This window comes from Lactuca virosa, chromosome 1 (genome assembly GCF_052849685.1).
Source record: "Lactuca virosa cultivar CGN04683 chromosome 1, Lactuca_virosa_CGN04683_v6, whole genome shotgun sequence".
Taxonomy (NCBI): domain Eukaryota; kingdom Viridiplantae; phylum Streptophyta; class Magnoliopsida; order Asterales; family Asteraceae; genus Lactuca; species Lactuca virosa.
This window is the reverse complement of record NC_136426.1, coordinates 305,942,840-305,965,936: the sequence shown is the minus strand read 5'-3', so window position 1 is coordinate 305,965,936 and position 23,097 is coordinate 305,942,840. Positions and strand designations below refer to the sequence as shown.

Below are 23,097 nucleotides of genomic sequence, written 5' to 3'. Positions count from 1 at the left end.
GATCTTGATCCAAAGTTCTCATAGGATCCTCAATACCAGAACCAATCGAACAAGAACTAATAAAGTTCCTCAAAGCTAGAAGCAAGATATTTGCATGGAAGAATGAGGACATGACTGTTATAGATAAAAATATAACAACCCATAAACTTAATACTGATCCTTCATTTAGACCAATATACCAAAAGAGAAGGAAGTTCGCACCAGAGAGAAAACAAATCATACAAGAAGAAGTAGAAAAAATTCTTAAAACAAGAATGATCAAGGAAGTGACGTTCCCAAGGTGGCAAGCCAACATGGTGGTAGTACAAAAGAAGAATGGAAAACAGAGAGTGTGTGGATTATACGGACCTCAACAAGGCTTCTCCCAAGGAGCCTTTCCCTCTACTACACATAGACTCCATAATAGACGCCACAACTGGTCAGGAGCTACTAACATTCGTGGATGTATCAGCAAGGTTCCAACAAATCCAAATGGAACCATCTGACCAAGAGGATATAAATATATTGTTATACTACCATGCCATTTGGTCTTAAAAATACAGGTGCAACACATCAAAGGCTAGTAAACAAGCTGTTCTAGGAGAAACTGGGGGACACTATGGAAGTCTACATTAATGACATGGTGGTCAAATCGAAGAAATTAAAGACCATCTCAAGGATATTGAAGAAGCCTTTGACATACTAGATGAGTATGATATGAAGCACAACCCCGCCAAGTGTCACTTTCGACAGAGATCACACAAGTTCCTTGGGTACATAAGAGGAATCAAAGAAATCCTAAGAAAATCAAAGCAATCATAGATCTAAGAACCCCATCCTCGACAAAGGATATTCAAAGATTAACATGAAGAGTGGTAGCTTTAAACAGATTCATCTCAAGATGCTTTCCAAGAAACTAAGAAATACCCAAGTTCAACACCCCTATTGGTAAAACCATTAGATAGGGAAACACTTCTTGTCTACCTTTCAGTTTCCTCAAATGTGGTAAGTACAGTCTAAGATAAGGATATTAACGGGGATCAACATCCCATCTACTATGTCATTAAAAGTCTCTTCGATCCAAACAATAGGTACTTTCACCTTGAAAAACTAATACTTGGACTAGTAACTACATCCACAAAATTAAGATACTACTTTGAAACACATCCTATAAACATAAAGACTAACTACACTATTAAGAATTTTATGAGAAAACCAGAAATGTCAGGAACGATGGAAAAGTGATCGTTAAAACTAAGCACATACGACATCAAGTATGAGCCAAGATCCGCGATAAAATCCCAAGAAGTAGCAGACTTTGTGGTTAATTTCAGTAATGATCTACGAGCTGAAGTAGACATAGAAACTAAACGATTCCTAGAAAAAATAAAACAAAGGAAGATGGATGCTATTCACAAATGGATCATCAAACCAAAGAGGAACCAGATTAGGGGTCATACTAATGTTCGATGTTATTCACAAGGGGCATCCTACCCTATGCAGTCATTTATGAGTTCGATGCAACCAATATTAAAGATGAATACATAGCACAAATCATGTGACTATAACTAGCCAAGGATCTTCAGTTATTGTTAGATGCCATTTTATGCATCTTATAGGGTAGTTTTTATCATCATTTTAGCATCATATTTTGTACATTTGCATGTCATTTAGATAAATAATGTTCAGCTCATGTCTTTCGTTAGAATTCTCGTACTGCTCATGTTTTTATGTCAATTTCAGATAGTTCGAGTGGAGCAATGCTTTGGGAACAGTTGGATGCGTGTTTGGAGCTTAAAATGGAGCTTCGGACTTATGGAGTATGTTGAGGAATGTTTGGAAGATGCTTTGGTCAAGAAACATTCGATTGAATTGATCACACGAAGATAGAATATGCAATCGAAAGTTAAAGGATGTTGCTGGCAGCTTTGACCCCCTGTCAGTATTTTGACCATATCTCGAGAACCGTAAATCCGATTGAAGCGATTCAAAATGATCTGAAAAGTAGACGAAATTTCGGACGTCATAGGCGCAACCGGCGATCGCAGGTTGTCTCCTTGCGATCGCAGGTGACCCTTTTTGCGATCGCAGGTTTGATCGCAGGTTGCCTTCGAGGTTCTTTTGTGCCCAAAATTCATCCGGGAGTGAAAACTCAATACCTGCGATCGTAGTTTGTGTACATGCGATCGCAGGTTGGCCAAAAAGTGTCAAAATAGCATCCTACTTCATTAAAAAGGCACCAGACGCGTTTATTTCAAAACCTGCGATCGCAGGTTGTGTACATGCGATCGCAGGTGTGCCGTTTTTGCTGCTGGACGTATAAATAGACCCTGATAGCATTCATGTAACCTAAGTTTGCGATTCCAGAGCTTCCAGATGACGAAAATACGATTTTGGAGGTGTTTCTTATCCGATTTCATCAATTTCTGAAGATCTGAAGACTGTGGATCATCTCCTACGTTTAGTTTAGTAAGATTTAGTAGTTTAATGTTTCTTTTTATTGTTTTAGATCAGATTTTAGCCATGTCTGGGTAAACCCTAGTTTTCAGTTTTTCAAAGACAATTACTTTTCATGTGATTGATCATTAGATCTGGTTTTCGATTTGTGTTTCTATCTAGATTCTTCAGTTTTGAGCTTAATGAATGTTTGATTTGAATTCTTGTTAGTCTGATCACCTAGCTAGGGTTTTATCATTCCATTTAATCAGTTAATAGAATCTGTAATTGTTCTAATTAATTGGTAATAAGTAACAAGTAATAAATCGGTTCCGTGTTTGGGATTTGACTTTATTGTAAACTGTAAAAATCATAGATTTATGCTTCCGAGCTTGTGAGAAGTATTGGGTATTGCTGGGAATTTTACAAAGAACTTAATGCAACTTTTCTGATCTTAATTAAGAGCTTGTTTGATTAGACAGTAAAAAGTTATGGTTAATTGAAGAGCTTGTTTTGGTTAACTAAATAAGGTAAAAGAGAAATTACTAGAGCTTGTTAGTTTTTCTCAGTACCAGCTTAGATAGAATGCATCTCAAATAATCAGATCTGGATCGGTTGCATGATTAGGAAAGTAACAGCAGAGCTGAAACCATTTTTATTATTGATTTTCGTTTACTTTATTATCACTGCATTTCTAGTTATTAGTTTTAATCAAAAATCCCCCTTTTATACTCTGTTTCTTGACTAGATGTGCCTGATGCAAAAAGGCATTGACTTTTAGGCTGTGTCCTTGAGGATTCGACCCTGCTTCCCTATGCTATATTTTTAGTGCAACCAGCAGTGATAAATTTATTTGTTTAATACGTGCGCGACAGCGTGTTAACAGGTATATGTCGACTTCTTATTAATAACTAACCATTTTAATTGATCCAATGCAGTAAAAGGAGAAAGACTAGCACTATACCTCCAAATCCTCAAAAAATTAGCCTCTGAATTCAAAGAATTCAGCCTAAACCAAGTTCGTAGAGAAGAAAATGTCGAGATGATACATTTCACCTTTTCTTTTCGATTTCAATATGGTTTTTATTGTCTATGAATGATTTCTAATCCTTCCTCGTCAAAAGTAACTTTCAAATCTGATCCTACAACTAATTGAGAAACAATAACTAGATTATGTTACAAACCTTCAACATAAGGAACCTTATGAATAGTTAATTCTCCATTTGTGATCATCCGATATCCTTTTATTTCTCCAGTCGTATTGTTTGCATATTTGATTTTGCATGCATCTTGCAAACTTCAAAACTCTCGCAACTATGATTTTATCCCATTCATATTACGAGAACAGTCGCTATTAATATACCATTGTAAATCAAACTCTTTTCAAGAATCACCTGCGAAACTAAACCTATTTAGGAACCTAAACCATCTTGGGCCCATGTGAGAAATATGTTTTAGATTTAACAATAGGAAAAATCATAGTCTTATCAACCCAAAATGACTTCTTTACAAAACATTATTCATATTTTTAATATTTTTTAAAACTCTCTTCCTTTTATCACAAAGATTTATCTCAGTAAATGTTGTTCTATTAAGAACTCTTTTGTGAATTGGTTGAATCTTTTCAAGAACTTCTTTTCTTCATTTTTAAATTCATGTTCTTTTGTTTCAACATAAGATCATCATTATAAATGATTTTCTCTTTATCAACTTTAACTTTGTTACTATTTGAACGATTTTGTTAGGGTGCAAAGTCACACTTGGATGTGGAGTGTTAGGCTTACCCTCTTGTATACGTAAGTGGGTGAGTCTTTCCTATAAATAGGAAGTGAGTGACTCCCATTATGTAATGAAGGAACTATTTGGAGAGCATTAGTTTTAGAGATAGAAACTAGCATACCCATTTGTACTCTTTCTAATTCATACTAATGAGAGCTTAAAAGATTTATGTACTCCATGTGTTCTTGAATTTGTATGATGATTCACTAGATCTTTTCTTATTCCACACATGCCATCATAATCAACACCACTACAATTGGTATCAAAGTAGGTATTCTTGATTGAATCAAGAATTGATCCATGGTGGCAATCTAGATTCGGTGATTCATTTTTTGATCTTTGGTCTTCGTGATTTAGAGATTTTTTGGATTCTAGAAATCAAATTTTTCATTCTTTCTATTCATAAAATTCTCTTCACTAGAATTCAAGTGATTTTTACTTTCTCTCTCTAGAAAACCCATTCAAAATCACTTTCTCTCTCTATAGAGGGTTTTCCATGGAAATTCAATTTTGAAGGAATTCTCCATTGTTTTGTAACCGGGTATTTGAAACGAAATTTACTCATTTCTAAGGATAAATGTGAATGTGGAAAGTTCAATGGCTATCCTATTGATCATGATCATCATAAAGTGTTGCTTGATTGTTTGGTAACAACTTATCATGAAATAAAGAAGAAGAAGAAAGATGATGAAATAATTAAAGAATTCGTCTTGATGATTGCAAATATGGTGATAGTGTTCTTGCTTCTTACCCGGATATTCATGACGTTCAAGAAAAAGGAGTTCAAGTTGATTCTTATGAAGAAGGAAAAGTTGTGTTCTTGTGATTTGTTTGAAGGAATGATTCCTTATCGAAAGCCGGTGATCCAACAAATTCAGAAGTATCAAACTCCAAGTGGAGTCAAATCAAAGAAATGAATTCAGAAAACTGAATCTTAGATCAGAAATGCAAACAAATTGTAAAATTGCGGAATAGATCTAAGAACAAATGAATAATGATACAATCAAACAAATCACCCGATCGAACCAAATCGAATGAACAGATTTGAAAAAGAACTCAAATATATTCCTGCTCTCATACCACTTATTACACCATTTAGATTCAATGAGAATGAAATCAGCAAAAATGAAATACGCAATCAAGTAGAAAAGAAGACGTAAATAAGATCTTGATTTGATTTAAGAGTAAAGAAATGTAATTACAAAGGTGTAAGACTCATTCAAAAGCTACTCTCTCTCTCTCTCTCTCTATCTATCTCTCTAACTAACTTTCTATTTATACCTGCAAATCAGAAAGCTAGAAAGGCATCTTACCAATGAAGTCAGGACACCTAGGATCAACACAAGTATCAAAGAAACATACTACGAACCTAAGTAAAACAATACAATTGTGAACACACCTTTCTCATTTACAAACCAAACATGTGAATCGTAACATAATTGTTTTTGCAATACAACTAAATACACAAAAAAAACATAAAACCTAACACCGATTGAGGGGCTAGCAGGATCGTGGTCATTTTGGTACATGCAGGAAACAACATGATGGTGTATGTCGATCTAGGGCTATGGATTGTTATAAGTATGATGGGATTGGTCATGTCATCAAGGACTACGCCTAGGGATTGAGTCTGATATCTTTCCACTACAACTAAGTGGGCTACAAGAAACCGACTGTTCAGGATTGTCAGGTAGAGCAGTGCGGGCTCCAAGTGCAACCACTCTGAGAATTATAGATGGCCGAGAGGGTAGAGTTGAGGCTCTAATGGTGAGGAGCCGAGTGTTTCATTTCCTGACAGAGGAGATCTGAGTTCCATCAGGTGACGTCACAGGTATACATTGTATTCAATTCCATCATCCTCATTTTCTTATTTGTGCTTATGATTGTATAATTGTGTATGCGAGACGCTATGTTCGGTTTATTTAATTATCCACCTAGATATCACAATTTCCCTATAACGGTCTAGTTATTATAATTCAAGAATCTTCATATGCTATTTTTCATATTGATAGTCATGCTTAGAGCTTATTTGAGTGGGCCTGTTTAGGGCTTCGATGTGGGAGACATCGAACAACAACAAAACAAGCCTTAAGAGGGAGGAAACTAAGTGTTCAGCTTGGAGAACCAGCAACTAATTTTATTTTTGGTAGTTCAGCAAGGTTTCCGAAGAAGTCGCATAGTGAATGTGTCAGAATTAAATATAGGACTCGTAGGGATCTACTGTGGCGGCGATGGGAGGAAAGATTGGTCAGATTTTGAGTGTAAGGTCGCCAGTTGTCAATTCATATCTTCAGGGTGATTGATTGCAGGCTTGCATTGGAATTTCTCCATAGTAAGAAAGTCGTCGGATAAGTTATCTACCTTTTTTATGGTTCAATTATTCATACTACTTTATCCATTAAATTCGTTGGAAGATTAGGAAATTGTATTAGTGGAAGGTGTTTGGAGATATCAAGTTTTCATTGAGTTACTGGGGTGCATTCATCCGGTTTCTTGGGATATGTGTACACTAGGTCGGTTGGTCATGGAATGCTAGTTCTAGTGAGCTCAAGTTGTCAACAGCTTGAAGTGATGAAATTGTAGGTGGCTTGGGAATTCGATTAGGCACCAGATTGACAAGGCTTAGATGATTCCAGGTGGGGTAGAATCACTTGGGTCTAATAGAAATATTCCCAATGCGAGTCTACTTGGAATGGCTTGCCAATAACAAAGGATCTCCAATCTTGACCATGAGATGAGCCATAATTTTATCCAAGTGATAGTGTTCGTTGGGCAGTTGTAATTAGATACATGAGAGTGGGAAATCAGGTTATATATTCCGAGGACATGAAGCGTCAATAGTCGTGTATTCTGGGTTTGTGGCTAGCCTCATGTTGAGGGTTGTGTTAATATCTATCTGCCTGTTCTTGTTTGATTAAGGCCTTAAAGTTCGAAGCAAGATCTGAACGCCTATTAGGGATTTCAGAGATTGGTGTTCCTGCATGTATTTAATTCGTGACTAAGTTTTGTCATGGATTATTGGCAAGACCATGGTCTAGGAGCATTATAGTGATAGGAGTGTTGTAAGACTGTAGGGTGGTAGGCAATGATATGAATGTTGTATGACTATAGGGTGACCCGTAGCATTCACTAGGTTGCCAGTCGGTGATAGGAGTGTTGTAAGACTGTGGGGTGGTCTGTAGCATTCACTAGGCTGATAGGCAGTGTGGAAGTGTTATAAGATTGCGGTGTAGCCAGTAGCATTCACCAAGTCAATGAGCAGTTGTCAGAGTGTTATAAATCTACGATTTGGCTCATAGCCTTCACTAGATAGAGTTAGACCATTCCAGGAAGGGTGGTGAGTCTTTGGTAGGTTCACAACATTCATGTGATTGAGGAAGGTTATAGGCTGATTTTGGGTTGAATGTGACGTAAGACTTCGGTTGAGCCGGTGACATTCATCTAGAGCGAATTAGATTTTCTAATGTTCATGTGAGGGTTGGTTATTTTGTCCTTTTTTGGAGCAGGAAGGCTGTTGGAGCCATATTGGCAAACATTCTAGGATAGCTTCTATTAGAAAGTCTCTTCGTTGGAGACTAATGGTACAGTCGTGCGTAAAGCAATCAGCTACGGCAACCGGTAGGAAATCTAGTACATCAGCTATTGGTAGACTAGCACGGAACCCGGGAGATCTCGGATAGATCAAAATACGAATGATGGATAGTAGAGTGTAACCTTATGTTGGTATGGAACTAATGATTAAGACTCATTCTAAGGGTTGTCCTTGTTTCGGGAGCAGGGTTATCGGTATCAGCAGATGCTCAAGTGTTATGTTTCTCCGGTATTTATGGGATAAATTAGGGTCGAATAGGTTTGTTCGATTCGGGTTGCAGAATACGGTTAATATGGTTGTGTGGGAATGATTTTGTTTCTCTGGAAGTCAGACATGGTGTCAGGTTTAGGATGTTGGGAAGAATAGTGATGGTTACTCTTCACTTGTTAAGGTTAGTAGGACAAGGTACGGGCAGGATCGACTGGTGTAGCATAAGGAGTAGTAGGGAAAGATTTCGTGGACGAAATCTAAAGTAAGTGGTGGAGAGTTGTAACACCCGTTTTCAAGGATGTATCGATTTAGGGTTTTAATGAGTTAAGGGCAATGTTTTGGGGTAAAATCAAGTGTCACAACATGACCGTTGAGTGGTCACGACATGACAAAAAATATGAAGAAGCATGTTGGAATAATTCTCACGACGTGAGATATAAGGTCTCACGACGTGAGATCAGTTGCAGCCTAAACCCATGATCTTTTAGGGTTTCCTTCATATATAAACCCATCTAAACCAATTTTAGGGTTCATTATCAGCCTCCAACCCCTTTTTCCCTTAGAAAACCCTAACCCTAACCCATTTGAAGATTCTTGGTCTTTTAGAACATTTATTGGCTTGGAGAAGAAGAGAAGGAGAAGAAGTTGTTCTATTGGTGAAGCTTTCAAGGAAACATCATCATCATCATCATCATCTCCTATTCTTTTTAGACCTTTGTAAGTGTCAAAGCTTCCACCTTTATTGTTGTACATGGCTCTATCTATGTTCTGTCCCACCTTTCTCCTTGTTGAGCAAGTGTAAATGAAATAAAACCATAAAGTTGGTAACTTTATGGGATACAAGGCTACTTAGAATGTTATGAAGTTCAAATCAAGTTAGTGGTCACGTTTTGAATCCTTGCACGAGAGCTTGGTGACATTTTCTACATTTTTGATCCAAATGAGATCTAAACATGTATCGGACATAATGGATTTTGGATTTATAAGACCATATAGAAAAGCTAGAGTGAAAGGCCTAATGGATTAAGGGCATAAATCATTGCATTAAGCTTCAGATTGTCGTCACGACGTAAGACATGAGGTCTAACGACGTAAGACTGGAAGACATCGTCTTCTGTTAAGCATATCGATGCTCATGATGTGACAGAAGGCTATTCACATCGTGAGATTAGCTCAAATGTTTTACCATGATTGAGTTAGTTGACTTGGGTCGAGATGAGTTGGAATCGTACCGACTATACTCTTACGACATGATGAAGGGTTGGTCATGATGTGAGTCTTGATAGTAGACATTTTCGGATGTTGACTTTGACTTTGAAAGTTGACTTTTGGTCAAATTTATATTTTTAGAAGGTAGACTTAAGGTTTACCTTGTGTAGATTGTTAGGAGGTGTCTAGCACTCATCTTTTGGCGGTGAGAGCTGTTAGATGTGGTCGGCACAACATTGAGCTGGGTTTTAGTCGGCTTTATGATTCAGGTGAGTCTCCTCATTGTTCTTGTAGGCGAAGGCACCAATGCAGACGCCTGGATTATATTATGTAAGAAGAAAGGTGGTGACCCCTGACAACTGAATGAAAGACCTGGATATGGCTCCCGAAAATTGTATGATTCAGGCTTTATGATTCAGGTGAGTCTCCTCTTTTCTTTTTTTTTTTAAATAAATTAATTCATCTGAGTGAGAACTTATTACCTGCATACCAAAGTAGTTTACAAATCCATGTTTTCCTAAAGCATCTGCTGCTGCTTTTACAGTATCTTCCGAATCTGCAACCACCCCCCTAAAAAGATGCAAAAGACATATATGCCCCTCATCATCCTCATCATTGAAAATACCTATCTAACAAATGCAGCCTTATCAAACCTTAGTGTGATTGTGAATTGATTTCCATGGAGTTTACCAAGAAGAAGACCTTCATTGACATAACTAAATACAAATTACAAAATCAAACATATTCACATGTTAAAAGATTGTGTTCATTCAAACCATCGCCAGCTTGCTAAATAAAATATTAAAAAAAAAATTAAGCCGCATATCAAACTAATATATATATATATATATATATATATATATATATATATATATATATATATATATACTAATTGATTGTTTGTGTCACCATTGTTTTGCCTCTGGTTCATGCTCATCATCGTGGACATTTTTGTTTGCTTCTCACAGTGATTTGTCATTTCTAAGAAAGACATATTGGGTGCATTGCATACTAACATTCTACCGACTTGTGCAGATTCCATCACCTACACAAGATTTAAATAAATAATTATGATCATATAATCATAATCATAATCGTTCTTATAAACTAGAATAACTAAAAAGTCTTACTGAGTGTAACAATTGATCGACACTCCAGAGGTCCATATCAAAAGCCGTTTCTGAATCTGCTTTAGTGGTATCATCATCAAGTGAAAAGAGTGGAGCAACCTACAGAAATCAACACATCATATGTAAAACGGTTTAAAAAAATAAAAAAGCAAAATTATAAATTTTCAAGAGGATTTGATTTACATCATCTTTGAAGCGACCCTTATTTTGTAAGATATCAGCCAACCCATATTTCGTAGGACATACATCATCATCAGGCACAAATTTGTGAATCAACTCTTCCTTAATGGAAGTTATTTCAGTCTGCACATATAAACACATTCTGAGTCAATATATACACTTGCAATGTTTAAGTTAATCCACAAGTAAATAAAATGACAGGTTTACCCCTGCGACAGTTTCCAAGTGTTTCACAACTGCAGCAGCCAGTGATTCTGCTGACAGGGATTTCTGTGCAGCCTTATTATTCTCTTTAGAACCAACCTTAATCTGAATCTGATCTGATCCATCTCTAATGGTCAACTTGCAATCATCAACCAAACACAGGTACAGATCAAGTTGCATGACACCATAAAGTTTTATACTTTACACAAGGGTAAAAATGATATTTTAGTTATTTATAGACAAATTCTTACCATATTAGAAAGTGCCGCCTTAGCCAGTAGGACAAGTGGGACAATACCAAAAGCTTTAAAAGAGATGCTTATCATGGAGATTGACAATGTATATAGAGATCTTCTACGCGATGTTGGCAGTGATCCTTCTGTACCTCCTTCCAAAATAGACATATTTAGATTAGCCACTTTGTTTGCACGCTGTTTATAAACAAAAATAAACAAATAAAAAAAAATTCAGTGCACTTACGAAAAGTCGCCAACTTTAATTCCAATTAATCTTTTATTTAGATTAGCCACCTTGTTTACACGCTGTTTAAATACAATGACCTGAGATTTCAAGTATGCCAAAATGTTAGACTTCATAGATAGAGAGAAAATGTATAACACTTGCATCTTTGGAGGAAGAGGACGATAAGCGTGCTGTAACAACTCAAACGTAAAACACTTGCAATGTATAAGTTATCATTTTTGTGTAAATTAATATGGTTGATACAAAAAGAATATTTACCCTTTGAGTTGTTACAGCACGTTTATCTTTTGTACCAGAAAATCCAAATGCCCTAGGCTGTAAAAAGTAAAATTAATAATCAGGTAAAATATTGCATCTTTAGGTCTTAAAAGAAATGTCATTGCATATTTCATATAAAAATCCACTTTGTTGTATAAATTGGGAAGAATGTGAAACATTATTGCATAAAAGCACATTTAGTCTCCTATAAAAAAAAAAATACCAATTCGATTGAATTACTCAGAATGATGTGTAAGTACAATAACCTGAATGCCAAGCATCTTTCCAATCACCCCTAATGCCTCTTGTGTATCCTTGTTTTCCTTACAAAGGTGAAATCTAGAGATGAATATTTAAAAAATTTGTCATTAATAAAGAATATAAAGCTTCAAAAGTAAAACATTGTCATTAATGAAAGGAAATAAGATGATATAATAAACAAATATATGAAAGTATGTTGCTATAATAGATACTACTTGAGGAACTTTCCAAGATGCTCAGGCCAACGATCTGAACCTCTACTGTCATAAGGAGTCTCATCTCTTCCTTTCCTCTTCTTATTACCTCTGCCTCTTTCATTATTCCCCCCTGAATTCAATCTCACATATATGCATTTGATGAGGATTCAAGTCCATCTACTGTATCTGTAACCAAGAACTTGAGTTTCTCTTTAAAAAAATTATGAACTACCTAAAGGGAGCAAATTATTAGTAAATTACACATACACATACTATTGATTAGCTATAGTTGATTAAAAGAAACATTGAGACAAGAGATTCCTATTGTGAGATGAACTTTATCAGAACTTGGAGAAAGAACAATGGAGGTATTGGTAACTATAACTCCATCTTCATCATTTGAATTTATCTTATCTATAAACTCCTTCAGGGAGTTGGCATCAGAGTCACCAACTAGGGCTCTAAACGATTCAATTTCACTACAATGGTTACCATTTGGTTGATTTGTAGTCTTTGATTCATGTTCCTCTGTTGTCTGAATCGAAAAAATGTAGATCGTTAAACTCAAATGTAAGGATGAATGGAAATGATCGTGAATTAGATGATAAGAGATGGTACCAGACCTCCATTGGTGCATCTAAGGAAGTCAAATGAACAACATTTCCATCCAAATCCACTTCATTGACTATAAAATCAGAGTACCTGTAAACAAAAACATAAAATCAAAAGGCATACTCTTCATTTGAATTAAATGTAAATTCACAACTGTTCCACGTTTACAGAATCATTACGAATGTCTGAAATGAATGGAGAATACCTGTACTCCCAAGTCTGAAAGCCTGATTTGTAGAGGATGAAATGAAGAGGCTCCCAATAATTGAACACTAACCTAGGTCACCGGAGTGGGGCTTGTATTATTTAGAATTTGTAACAGGAGGTGAAAATGAAGCTGGTAGTTAGAATCGTCGGCGTTGAAGGTAATCGTCGGCGGTCTTCCACAACTAACATGAGGATCGTGAGTTAGTAAGAAGATTTGCCGGGAGTGGCAGGTGAGGAAGTCGCCAGGGGTGAATTGTCGATCGATCGATCGAGAGAGAGAGATACTGAGGATTGAGTGTGCATGAATGAAACGAAGGGGATGCTCTCCTAATGTTGGGAATAGTAATCTATGGGGACGACAAGTTGTCCCTATAGTTCTCCACGTCCGAGCTTTATTTCCGTGAAGGGCGCGCTGAATCCACATATATTCCCGCTTAACACACTGCGACGAGAAGTCGTTGTAGCCTCAAAAGTAAAAAAAAAAATCGTCAACTCTATGGCAATGACATGTCGTCCCTATAGGTAGCCAATAGCGACGACAAATGTCGTCCCTATAGACCTCGTCCCTATAGATGCTTATTCTTGTAGTGTGTCGACAAAGGGGAAAGTAAGTATTTAATGTTACAGTAGTTGTACCTCTTAAAACTTTTAAGAGATATCTAATATTATATATATATATATATATATATATATATATATATATATATATATATATATATATGGGAAAATGACTTACGAGCCCAACGAAGTTTCCAAACCGTTCAAAAAACTTCAATTATGTTTTGTCTGTTCAGAAAAACCCAACAAATTTAACATTTAATCTAAAAAGCCCAACTAAGTTACACTTTCCTGAAAGTCAAATAATAGAAATAGATGACGTGGCTTATTACCCTATCGGGAAAATGACTTGTTAGACCAACGAAGTTTCCAAAACGTTTAAAAAACTCCAATCATATTTTGACTGTTCAATAAAAATCCAACGAACATAAACAAAACAAAATTGAGATTTTTTGAACGGTTTGGAACTTTGTTGGATTTTTTACACAAAATGTTAAGTTCGTTGAGTTTTTTTTTAACAAACAAAATATGATTGTGGTTTTTTGAATGGTTTGGAAACTTCCTTGGGCTTTTAAGTCATTTGTCCATATATATATAAGATAATAGTTGTATTTGTGATGTTTGCATGGAAGACTAGGAGGTGGCTCTTGGTACTTATTTGTAATACCTGAGTTTTTTGCCCCCGGCTTACCAAGAAAGACCATGATACGGCTCATGGCATGATAGTAATTGTATGATTATAGTTAGTACATAACATTCTCTATTCTATGTATGCTATATGATATTTTGGGAACTCAGTAAGTTTTTTTTTTTTTTTTTATGGTTTTATGTCTATTATTTCAGGTAATTTCAGTTCCAAAGGGAAGCGTCCGACATGACTGCACAACCTCCCTCAAAGTTTCCGCATTGGTTATTCGTCATTCTTGCTCTGATGTTTTAATGATATATTCACATTGAATTATTTTGGTATGACTCCATTGTAAGGTTTATTATTTTGGAAATGAAAATTTTATTATGAGTTTTTTGGACGTTACATCTTATTTGTATGATCTTTACTGTTTAGAGGGTAGATTAGTTAAATTTGCTTATGTAGTCGAGCAAATGAACGTTCCTACTGATTTTGTTTTACTTCTCATGATTTATATATTGGGTATAAACGTTACATTGATCTTGTCGATTGTCATTCTTCATATTGTGCATGTCAAATCCAGTTCGCAAATGGACCGACCATTTTAAAAATTATTTAAAAGAACTTGCAGGTGTACACAAGGACCTTTTATGTAACTTTGTCTAAAAGAAAGTTAGGACCACCTTTGACCAAGTGAATGTTAGCACACCATTCATCCCCTTTGTCCTACGCATAACAAAAAGAAAATTAAGAACGCCAAAAGGAACATAAAACCTTCCATCGCGCCTCAAAAAATATGCTTCTTTCCCTTCATTTGCTTTGGCTACCTTTTGTAATATCGATAGCCACAGCAGCTGAATTTAATACACAATATTGTGGCCACAACACAACCCGTTTCACAAACACCACTTATTATATAAATCTCATCCAAGTTCTAGATTCACTTGCTGATAACACAGTCAATGAAAGCAAATTCGCATATCATACTGCTGGAAGTAGCCATCCAGACATCGTATATGGTGTCTACCTTTGTCGGGAGGATGTTCTCCCAAATGACTGTCGTAACTGCTTGCTTGAAGCCCGTCAAGATATCATTAAGACATGCCCATCATCAAAACATGCAGTTTATTGGAAGGATGACTGCATGTTACACTATGCCGATTATTCAATGTTGTCGATGATGGATCCAGCTACTTTTGTGCCTGAGTGCAACAAGATTAATATTTCTGAACAGTTATCAGAGCAAAGTCGGTTTTGGGAAGCTGCTAGGGTTTTCATGAGCAGATTGGCAACCGAGGCTTCAACTGATCCAAAAAAGAAGTTTGCATTTAGCGAGTTAAGCTACGATAAGAAGGAAAAGGTTTATGGTTATGTACAGTGTACACCAGATTTATCGGGTTTTGACTGTGGTCGATGCTTTCAAGTTAGCATTGATCGTTTGGGAGAGTATTGTCTTGGAAAACAAGGGGCAAGAGTTTTGACCCCGAGTTGCAATGTTAGATTCGAGATGTATAAGTTCCTCCGATTCTCAGCAACCTCATCGGAGTCAACGTCAACAGGTTTGATAGAAAACTCGTTGATCCTTTTTTAGTAATATATATGATATAGCTAATAGTGTTTTTTGAATATATATGATGTAGTTGATGAAATAATTTTTTTTTTGTTCATCAATGGTTTTCAAAATATTGTTCAACTACCTGTTTACCCGATGCCACAAAATATATTTCCCTGTGGATTTGAGTGCCTGAGTGCGGTTTCATGATTTTCTCGCTAAAAACTATTTATGGGTTATGCAGGTTTCTCATATTTTGATATGTATTATTATTATACTATATTTAGTTTTTATTATATCCTTTAATGTTTTCCTTGTAGTTGAAGTGGGATAATTGCAAACAAAGTGCGCATTTTTTTGAACGTTGTATTCTTGGTTCCTGAAATCAATGGAAGAAAGTGACAAACTTCTAAGTTTATATGTTACTTTTCACATGCAGGGAAAAATAACATCTCAATAAATATAGTTGCAGGCATTGTTGCTCCGATTGGTGTTCTATGTGTGATAGTGTGCATGTACCTTGTGTTCATGAGGAAGAAACGACGTGCTCTCACATTAACTGGTATGTAGAAATTATATACTTACATTCTATTACACGATTTGGAATGAAATTTCTCTAGCTAGGAAAACACACCGATATGGAAAGACGTTTCTCTAGGAAAAACACTAGGATGAGTAAATTAGCATATGTTTTTTATAGAAAATTCTGTGAGGATGCATCCGTGCGTGAGTATTTTAATTTGTATTTTCCAGCAACATGAATGCATCTATAGGTTAATTTCAATTTTCATGCGACAAATATAATAGCAAATGTGTTCTTTTAGATGATAGTGAAATTATAACCGAGGAATCTCTACAATTCGAATTGCGTACAATCGAAGCAGCTACAAACAACTTCTCCAAACATAATAAAATAGGTGAAGGTGGGTTTGGTGGAGTATATAAGGTACGTTATGTAAATCATTTCATTTACTTTAATAGTGAACAAAATGTAACTATCTTTTGAATTACTTGTTGTCACTTGGTATGTATTGATAGGGAGTTCTTGCTAATGGCAATGAAATTGCTGTGAAGAGACTATCAAAAGTTTCGGGACAAGGTGCATTGGAGTTTAAGAATGAGGTTGTGTTGCTCGCCAAGCTTCAACACAGAAATCTTGTGAGACTTTTGGGATTTTGCCTTGAAGGGGAAGAGAAGATCCTCATATACGAATATGTTCCTAACCATAGTCTTGACTACTTTCTATTTGGTTAGCCTAGAAACCTTCACCTTCCATTAAAGAGTTTATGAGCTTCTTGTTGCATGAATATTTACCGCTTTCATCTACATGAAAGTTTAAATTGAATCAAAGGCCTTTTTTTACGAAGTGAAACAGAGGCAATAAAACACAAACAGTTAGTATTAAGTCTTCAACCCATGTTCAAAATATTCAGTTATATTTTTGTTAGACCAAAAGATCACATACATATATTTGTCTTGAAGGTATTTTTGACATTTAATTAACTAGCTATTATGAACTCACTTTAGAAAATTCCATTTAGCATAAGATGCCACTTGCATATTGGACACATGCACCTTTGTTTTAGACCGTATATATTTCTTTTTTAATAGCTATTATTCGGTCTTTCTTATTTTTGAGAATGTGGTCCTGAAACTATTCTATCATAACTTTTGGACCAACAAACTAAACGAGTTGATAAGATATTTATTTGACCTGGAACTGACGTGTCCACTACGTGATTAGTATTTCCCGTTTTGTCACAAGGAAGCTTCCAAAACCTAAATTATATGTTTGGTTGAATTGTATACTTGAATATGGTCGTATACCAATTTATTTGTTTTAAAGCTCACATTTATAATAATAATAATTCAGATTCCACAAAACAAGCACAATTGGATTGGTCAATACGTTATAGAATAATTGGAGGAATTTCTAAAGGGATGTTGTACCTACATGAAGATTCTAGATTAAGAATTATCCATCGGGATCTCAAAGCTAGCAATATATTGTTAGACGAAGAAATGAATCCAAAAATTTCAGATTTTGGCATGGCAAGAATTTTCTGCGGAAATCAAACACAAGGAAAGACAGATAGAATTGTTGGAACTATGTAAGTTGTCTAACTTCCATTTTAAAACAGATAGTAGACCATGACATGACACAATTACTATAAAAGTTATGCTTTTGAATTTATGTTTCTTTTTTGTAAGTGGATACATGTCACCAGAGTATGCAATGCATGGAAACTTCTCTGTGAGATCAGATGTGTTCAGTTTTGGTGTATTGGTTCTTGAGATTATTAGTGGACAGAAAAACGCAGCACGTTTTGAATCTGGTTATATGGACCTTCTATGTCATGTGAGTACAATCAATAATAAATAGTAACAAATAGCTAATATTCATGTTAACTATTTTGGTAACCTGCCTTTAAAATATACTTTTCCAGGTATGGGATAAATGGAAGCACGGAGAACCACTATGGATAGTCGATCCAAATGTTGTTGAGACTTGCTCCAAAAACCAAGTTTTACGCTGCATCAATATTGCCTTATTGTGTGTTCAAGAAGATGCTGAATTAAGGCCTTCAATGGCTTCTGTAGTCATCATGCTCAACAGCTACTCGGTTGTTTTACCGTTGCCTGAAAGTCCTCCATTTGTGTCTCATGGTAGAGCTAGACGCATGACTTCAAAAATGCTAGAACCAGATAACAGTATAAGTAAGTCGACTGTTTGGGGAACTGAGACGTCACTTATTACTGAAGTACATCCTCGTTTATAACCTCTAAACAATGATGAAACTAGGCGTTAACATATTTAATGTCTGGAACTTCATATAAACGAACACCTCTCATTTAGAAATTTGTTATTAATATTAAACCATATGTAATATGCTTATTGCATCAAGGTAGCATGTGTAGCCATAATCCAGAATAATAAGGAAATAGGAATTTGAATATAATTAGGAGATGTTTGCTTGTTTACCAAGTCTAGGAGTCTTTTTATTTTTTTTATAAATATTTGTACGTTTTCTGATTTTGCATAAGAAATTAAGCATTGAAAAACCATCTATCTTTTCCGTTATTTTCCTGTATTCATTTTTTCTCCCATGTTCATAATACAAGATTCATCGAGGTTTAACCCAATAACTGGTATCAGATTGGTGCTACTCTGGCAAACAAAGAAGAATCGGTTACTTAAGTTACTTATAGTATCTAATGTTGTCTAAAGACGAATTACCCAAGATGGTCTATAAATATGAAGATCTACATGTAGGCCCAAGAAGTATGGGACGTCATCCAAGAAAGATAAGATGGAAATGGCTTCCGTCTACGATCTACCAAGCCATTCCTAAAGATGTATTTTTGACGATAGTGGAGAAGCAGTCCACAACAAAAGACCTTACCTATAACGACGACAAAAAACGTCGCCGATATTATCTCGTAGCTAATATTCAGTTGTCGTCGCAATTATTGTCGTCTCTAATACTTGTCATCGCGAAAAGGCTTCGTCGTCGCTATTAGCATCGCCTCTATTAGTATTCCGGCCACCGGTCGGAGTTTTTTCCGGCAACGCTTTCTGGAGGTAGGTGTCGTCACAATTGGCGCATGTCGTCGCAAATGTTGTCGCCCCTAATGTTTTTTTTTAAACAATTTATATATGATACTAGTTTTATATTATAAAATACAAATTTTATAAAAATACAGAAATAAATACATACCACGTTGAATAAAACATCAAATAACATAAAACAATACATACCACATTAAATATAACATCAAATATATCACATTACATAAACTATCTAATAAATCAAAAATAAATATCGAATATAGTATTTATAAATTATCTAATAAATCAAAAATACCATCACCCATAACATAAAACAAGAAATACTAGACGTATTCTTCTTCCTCATTGTTGTTTTCCCCATTATTGATTTAGTTCTTAAACGAGCGGATGATATCTCCAATTAGCGTCACGAACGCCGGGTTTTGAAGAAAAGCATTCACATCCACATCCTATAATTATGTCACAAACATATTAAGTCATTAACAACTTAACAAACTATCAAACCATCAAATGAATTAAGTCGTTAACAATTTAACAAACTACAAAAACTACCAAACTACCAAAAATTAAACGCATTAAGTTCTTAACAATATAGCAAAACTACCAAATTCTTTAACAATTTAATAAGTACATGTGTTGGTTGTGGCGCTTGTGACTGTGACTGCCATTAGGATGGAGCACTTGTACCCGCTGCAGAGGGAGGTTTAGGCCCAATGCCTCTTGCATGCCCCCTTCGAGCACCTAAGACCTTCTCAAATGTTGCGATCCAATCAATAGTATCTGGATATGTGCAGAGACTATAAAGTAACCTCAAAAACTAAAGCATTCTATATTTTACGAAGATTGACAATATACTTTAAAACTAACACAAAAAAACCCAACAATCTACTTCATTTTTAAGTAATAAAATGTAACATCCATAAAATTCATGAAGATTTAAAACTTTTTCAATCATCAAAACCATTAGTTATTAAAAAATGTTTTCAAAATAGTTTCATATCAGAGAATCCCAGAAATCAAAGTCATAAAATGTGATGAGGTGCACGATCAAACATTCGCCTTCCCGCGATCATCCGAAGTACCTGAAACAAAATCCACAACTGTAAGCCCGAAGCTTTGTGAGTTCCCCCAAAATACCAACGCCATACAAACCAGAACAATATCATAACAAACAACATGCATATAGAGTCTTCAGTATGACTTGACTGCCCTCACCGGGCCTTCAGTCTATCTGGCCCACTCTCAGAACCTTCAGCATATTTGGTCCGCCCTACCGGGCCTTCAGCCTGTCTCGACCGTTCTCCGGGCCTTCGGCCAGACTGGTACGCCCCGATGGGCCTTCAGTCTATCCGGGCCACCCTGGGTCTGTTGGCCTAGAGCACAAAGTAGGACAGCCTCAACCCACCCGCAACATAACAAACAATACATAAATATCATACACTAGCTAGCATGTACAGACAGTCATACAGACCTAACAGATCACCAATCATAGCATCATCCTATATACTAGGATACCGATCTAACAGATCACTAAACGTAGCATCATCCAATATACCAGGATACAGATCTAACAGATCAAAAAACATAGCATCATCCTATAACCAGGATACAATCCAAAAACGGTCGCCCTTGATGCCTTAGACCCTGTTGATATAGTGAGAAGAACTCACCTCACAATGCCAAACTATCAAATAAACGAACATTAAGTCAACAGTTGAATACCAATCTTGGCTAAGGGTCCAAACATATGGTAATAATCCATTATATCCTTTCCTTGGCACGGCCCAACTCCAATTCCTTAATCCAAAAGCCCAATATACAAGGCCCATAATTGGCCCAATTATCCAAATTGGGCCCAACTCTCTAAATGGGCCTCATCCTAAGATCCACTTCCAAAATTGGCCCAAAACACTTCTAATTAGAAAGCCCAATAAGAGTCCAAGTCAGCTGGCCCAAAGGTGGCCCAAATCTGAAGCCCAACTCGCAAAAACTCATCCGAGGGCGTACGTTGGGCGTACTCCGCAGCTACGCGGGGCGTACGTGAGCCTCACGTTGACTGGAAAACGGGGACGTTGGATGCGTACGCGGGGCGTACCCTTACTGTACTCAAAACTCAAATAAGTGCTTAATGGCTTAAGTACGTAAGCCCAAATTCCAGATCCATCGACCAAATGTGTCTCAACACCATAAAGTCTCAAACTTTAAGACTTTGAACGTCTAGAAAGTCCTTAATGCAAGGTCTTAATCCATTATGATCTTTCTACCACTTGCATGGGACATTTTTAGCCATTGGGACCTCATTTTTATCAATTAGAACCCTTCCTAGGGTCTGAAAGGACAGCTTAACACATCCAAAACATAACATGCACAATCTTGGGACTTTTTGGGACAAGAAAGGTGTCATAAAGCTATCAAGGCAAGATCTACATCATATAAGCACAAAGGCATAAGCTTTTTACCTCCTGGAGCTTCTAGAGGACAAGATAATCTCAGATCTTCAAGCTTGCCTCACTTCTCCAACACCTTGATGCAACTTCTTCTTCTTCAACTACTCAAAACACACACTTTTAGCTAATACACTCAAGAGATAGGTTAGTGTTTGGGGAAAACGGGTAAACACTATGGAGGCTGAATTGGTAGAGGGTTATGAGGTCATAAGGATACTTATATACCACCCAAACCCTAAATATTAGGGTTTCCACCTGACGTGAGTACGCCCAGCGTACTAAGGCGCGCCTAGTACGCTCCGCGTACACTTATGTACGCTCAACGTACTCCTCCTAATCCAAAATTACAATATTAGCCATTAGGGAATCTCATGGCTACACCCTTCCATCCCCAAGGACTAAAAATGACAAGGTAATAATAAAGGGAGGATTTGAAAATACCTACAAATTCTGGGATGTTACAACTCTCACCCACTTGACCTAGACATCGTCTTCTAAGTTTGCTGCGGTAAACAGATCTGGATAATGCTCCCGCATCTCGGCCTCCGGCTCCCAAGTCCACTCGGTCCCTCTCCGATGCTGCCACTGTACCTTTACCAAAGCTATCTCCTTGTTACACAGAACCTTTATCTTCCTTTCCAAGACAGCCACCTACAGCTCAACAAAATTCAGGCGTTCATCAACAAGAATGTCATCCAATGACACTATCACATCCTCTTCTAATATGCACTTCCGCAACTGTGAGACATGGAAAGTGTTGTGCATATAACTGAGCTCCTCGGAAAGATCCAGTCTATATGCGACCTTGCCAACCTTGGCAATAATCTAGAATGGCCTAATGTATCGGGGACTCAACTTTCCCCTCTTGCTGAAACGGATCACACCCTTCCAGGGTGAGATCTTCAGTAACACCATGTCACCGACCTGAAACTCCAACTCAGATCGGCGCCGGTCGGCGTAACTCTTCTGCCGACTCATAACAGTTTGCAATCGCCGCCTAATCTGTTGTATCATCTCGGTAGTCTGCAAGACCACCTTGGTCCGACTCATCACCCTGTGACCAACCTCGCCCCAACAGACAGGGGTACGATATCTCCGCCCATACACCAACTCAAAAGGTGGAGCATCAATGTTGGAGTGAAATCTGTTGTTGTAGGAGAACTCTGAAAGGGGTAGGTAGGAGTCCCAGCTCCCACCAAAATCAATGACGCTTGCCCCCAACATATCCTCGAGGGTCTGAATGGTCCGCTCGCTATGGCCGTCTGTCTGCGGATGGTATGCGGTGCTAAAATGCAGTCTCGTGCCCAGTTCCTCATGGAACTTCTGCCAGAAACAGGAGGTGAATCGCACATGATGGTCTAAGACAATAGAGATCGGCACCCCATGGCGAGCAATGATCTCACGGTTATATACATCAGCCAACTTCTCGGCCGATGAACTCTCCCGAATGGCCATGAAATGTGCGCACTTGGTTAATCGATCCATGACGACCCATATAGCATCATATCCCTTAGCCGTCCTCAGCAACTTGGTGATAAAGTCCATCGTGATCTGCTCCCATTTCCTCATAGGAACCTCCTGAGGCTACAACTTGCCACGCGGCC

At 36.9% G+C, this 23,097-nt stretch overlaps 1 protein-coding gene and 1 long non-coding RNA gene across 3 annotated transcripts; one reads left to right on the top strand and one right to left on the bottom strand.

Moving 5' to 3' along the window:
* Positions 1–12,267: 12,267 nt before the first annotated feature.
* Positions 12,268–12,826, bottom strand: LOC145109904 (uncharacterized). The gene is made up of 3 exons (XR_013709315.1): positions 12,736–12,826; positions 12,542–12,620; positions 12,268–12,453 (listed from the first exon to the last, which is right to left on the bottom strand). It is a non-coding gene; the product is annotated as an uncharacterized LOC145109904 (long non-coding RNA).
* A 1,824-nt stretch (positions 12,827–14,650) lies between these two features.
* LOC145167684 (cysteine-rich receptor-like protein kinase 15) lies at positions 14,651–18,541 on the top strand. Of its 2 annotated transcripts, none has more exons than XM_079086931.1 (7): positions 14,651–15,482; positions 15,942–16,037; positions 16,300–16,421; positions 16,514–16,724; positions 17,349–17,586; positions 17,687–17,834; positions 17,923–18,541. In XM_079086931.1, exons 1-7 carry the CDS (start codon positions 14,720–14,722, stop codon positions 18,253–18,255), a joined length of 1,911 nt encoding a protein of 636 aa, XP_078943057.1. In that variant the 5' UTR covers positions 14,651–14,719; the 3' UTR covers positions 18,256–18,541. The 2 variants fall into 2 exon arrangements, with proteins under 2 accessions (XP_078943057.1, XP_078943049.1); XM_079086923.1 differs by having other exon boundaries at positions 14,652–15,482; positions 15,915–16,037.
* Positions 18,542–23,097: the final 4,556 nt, after the last annotated feature.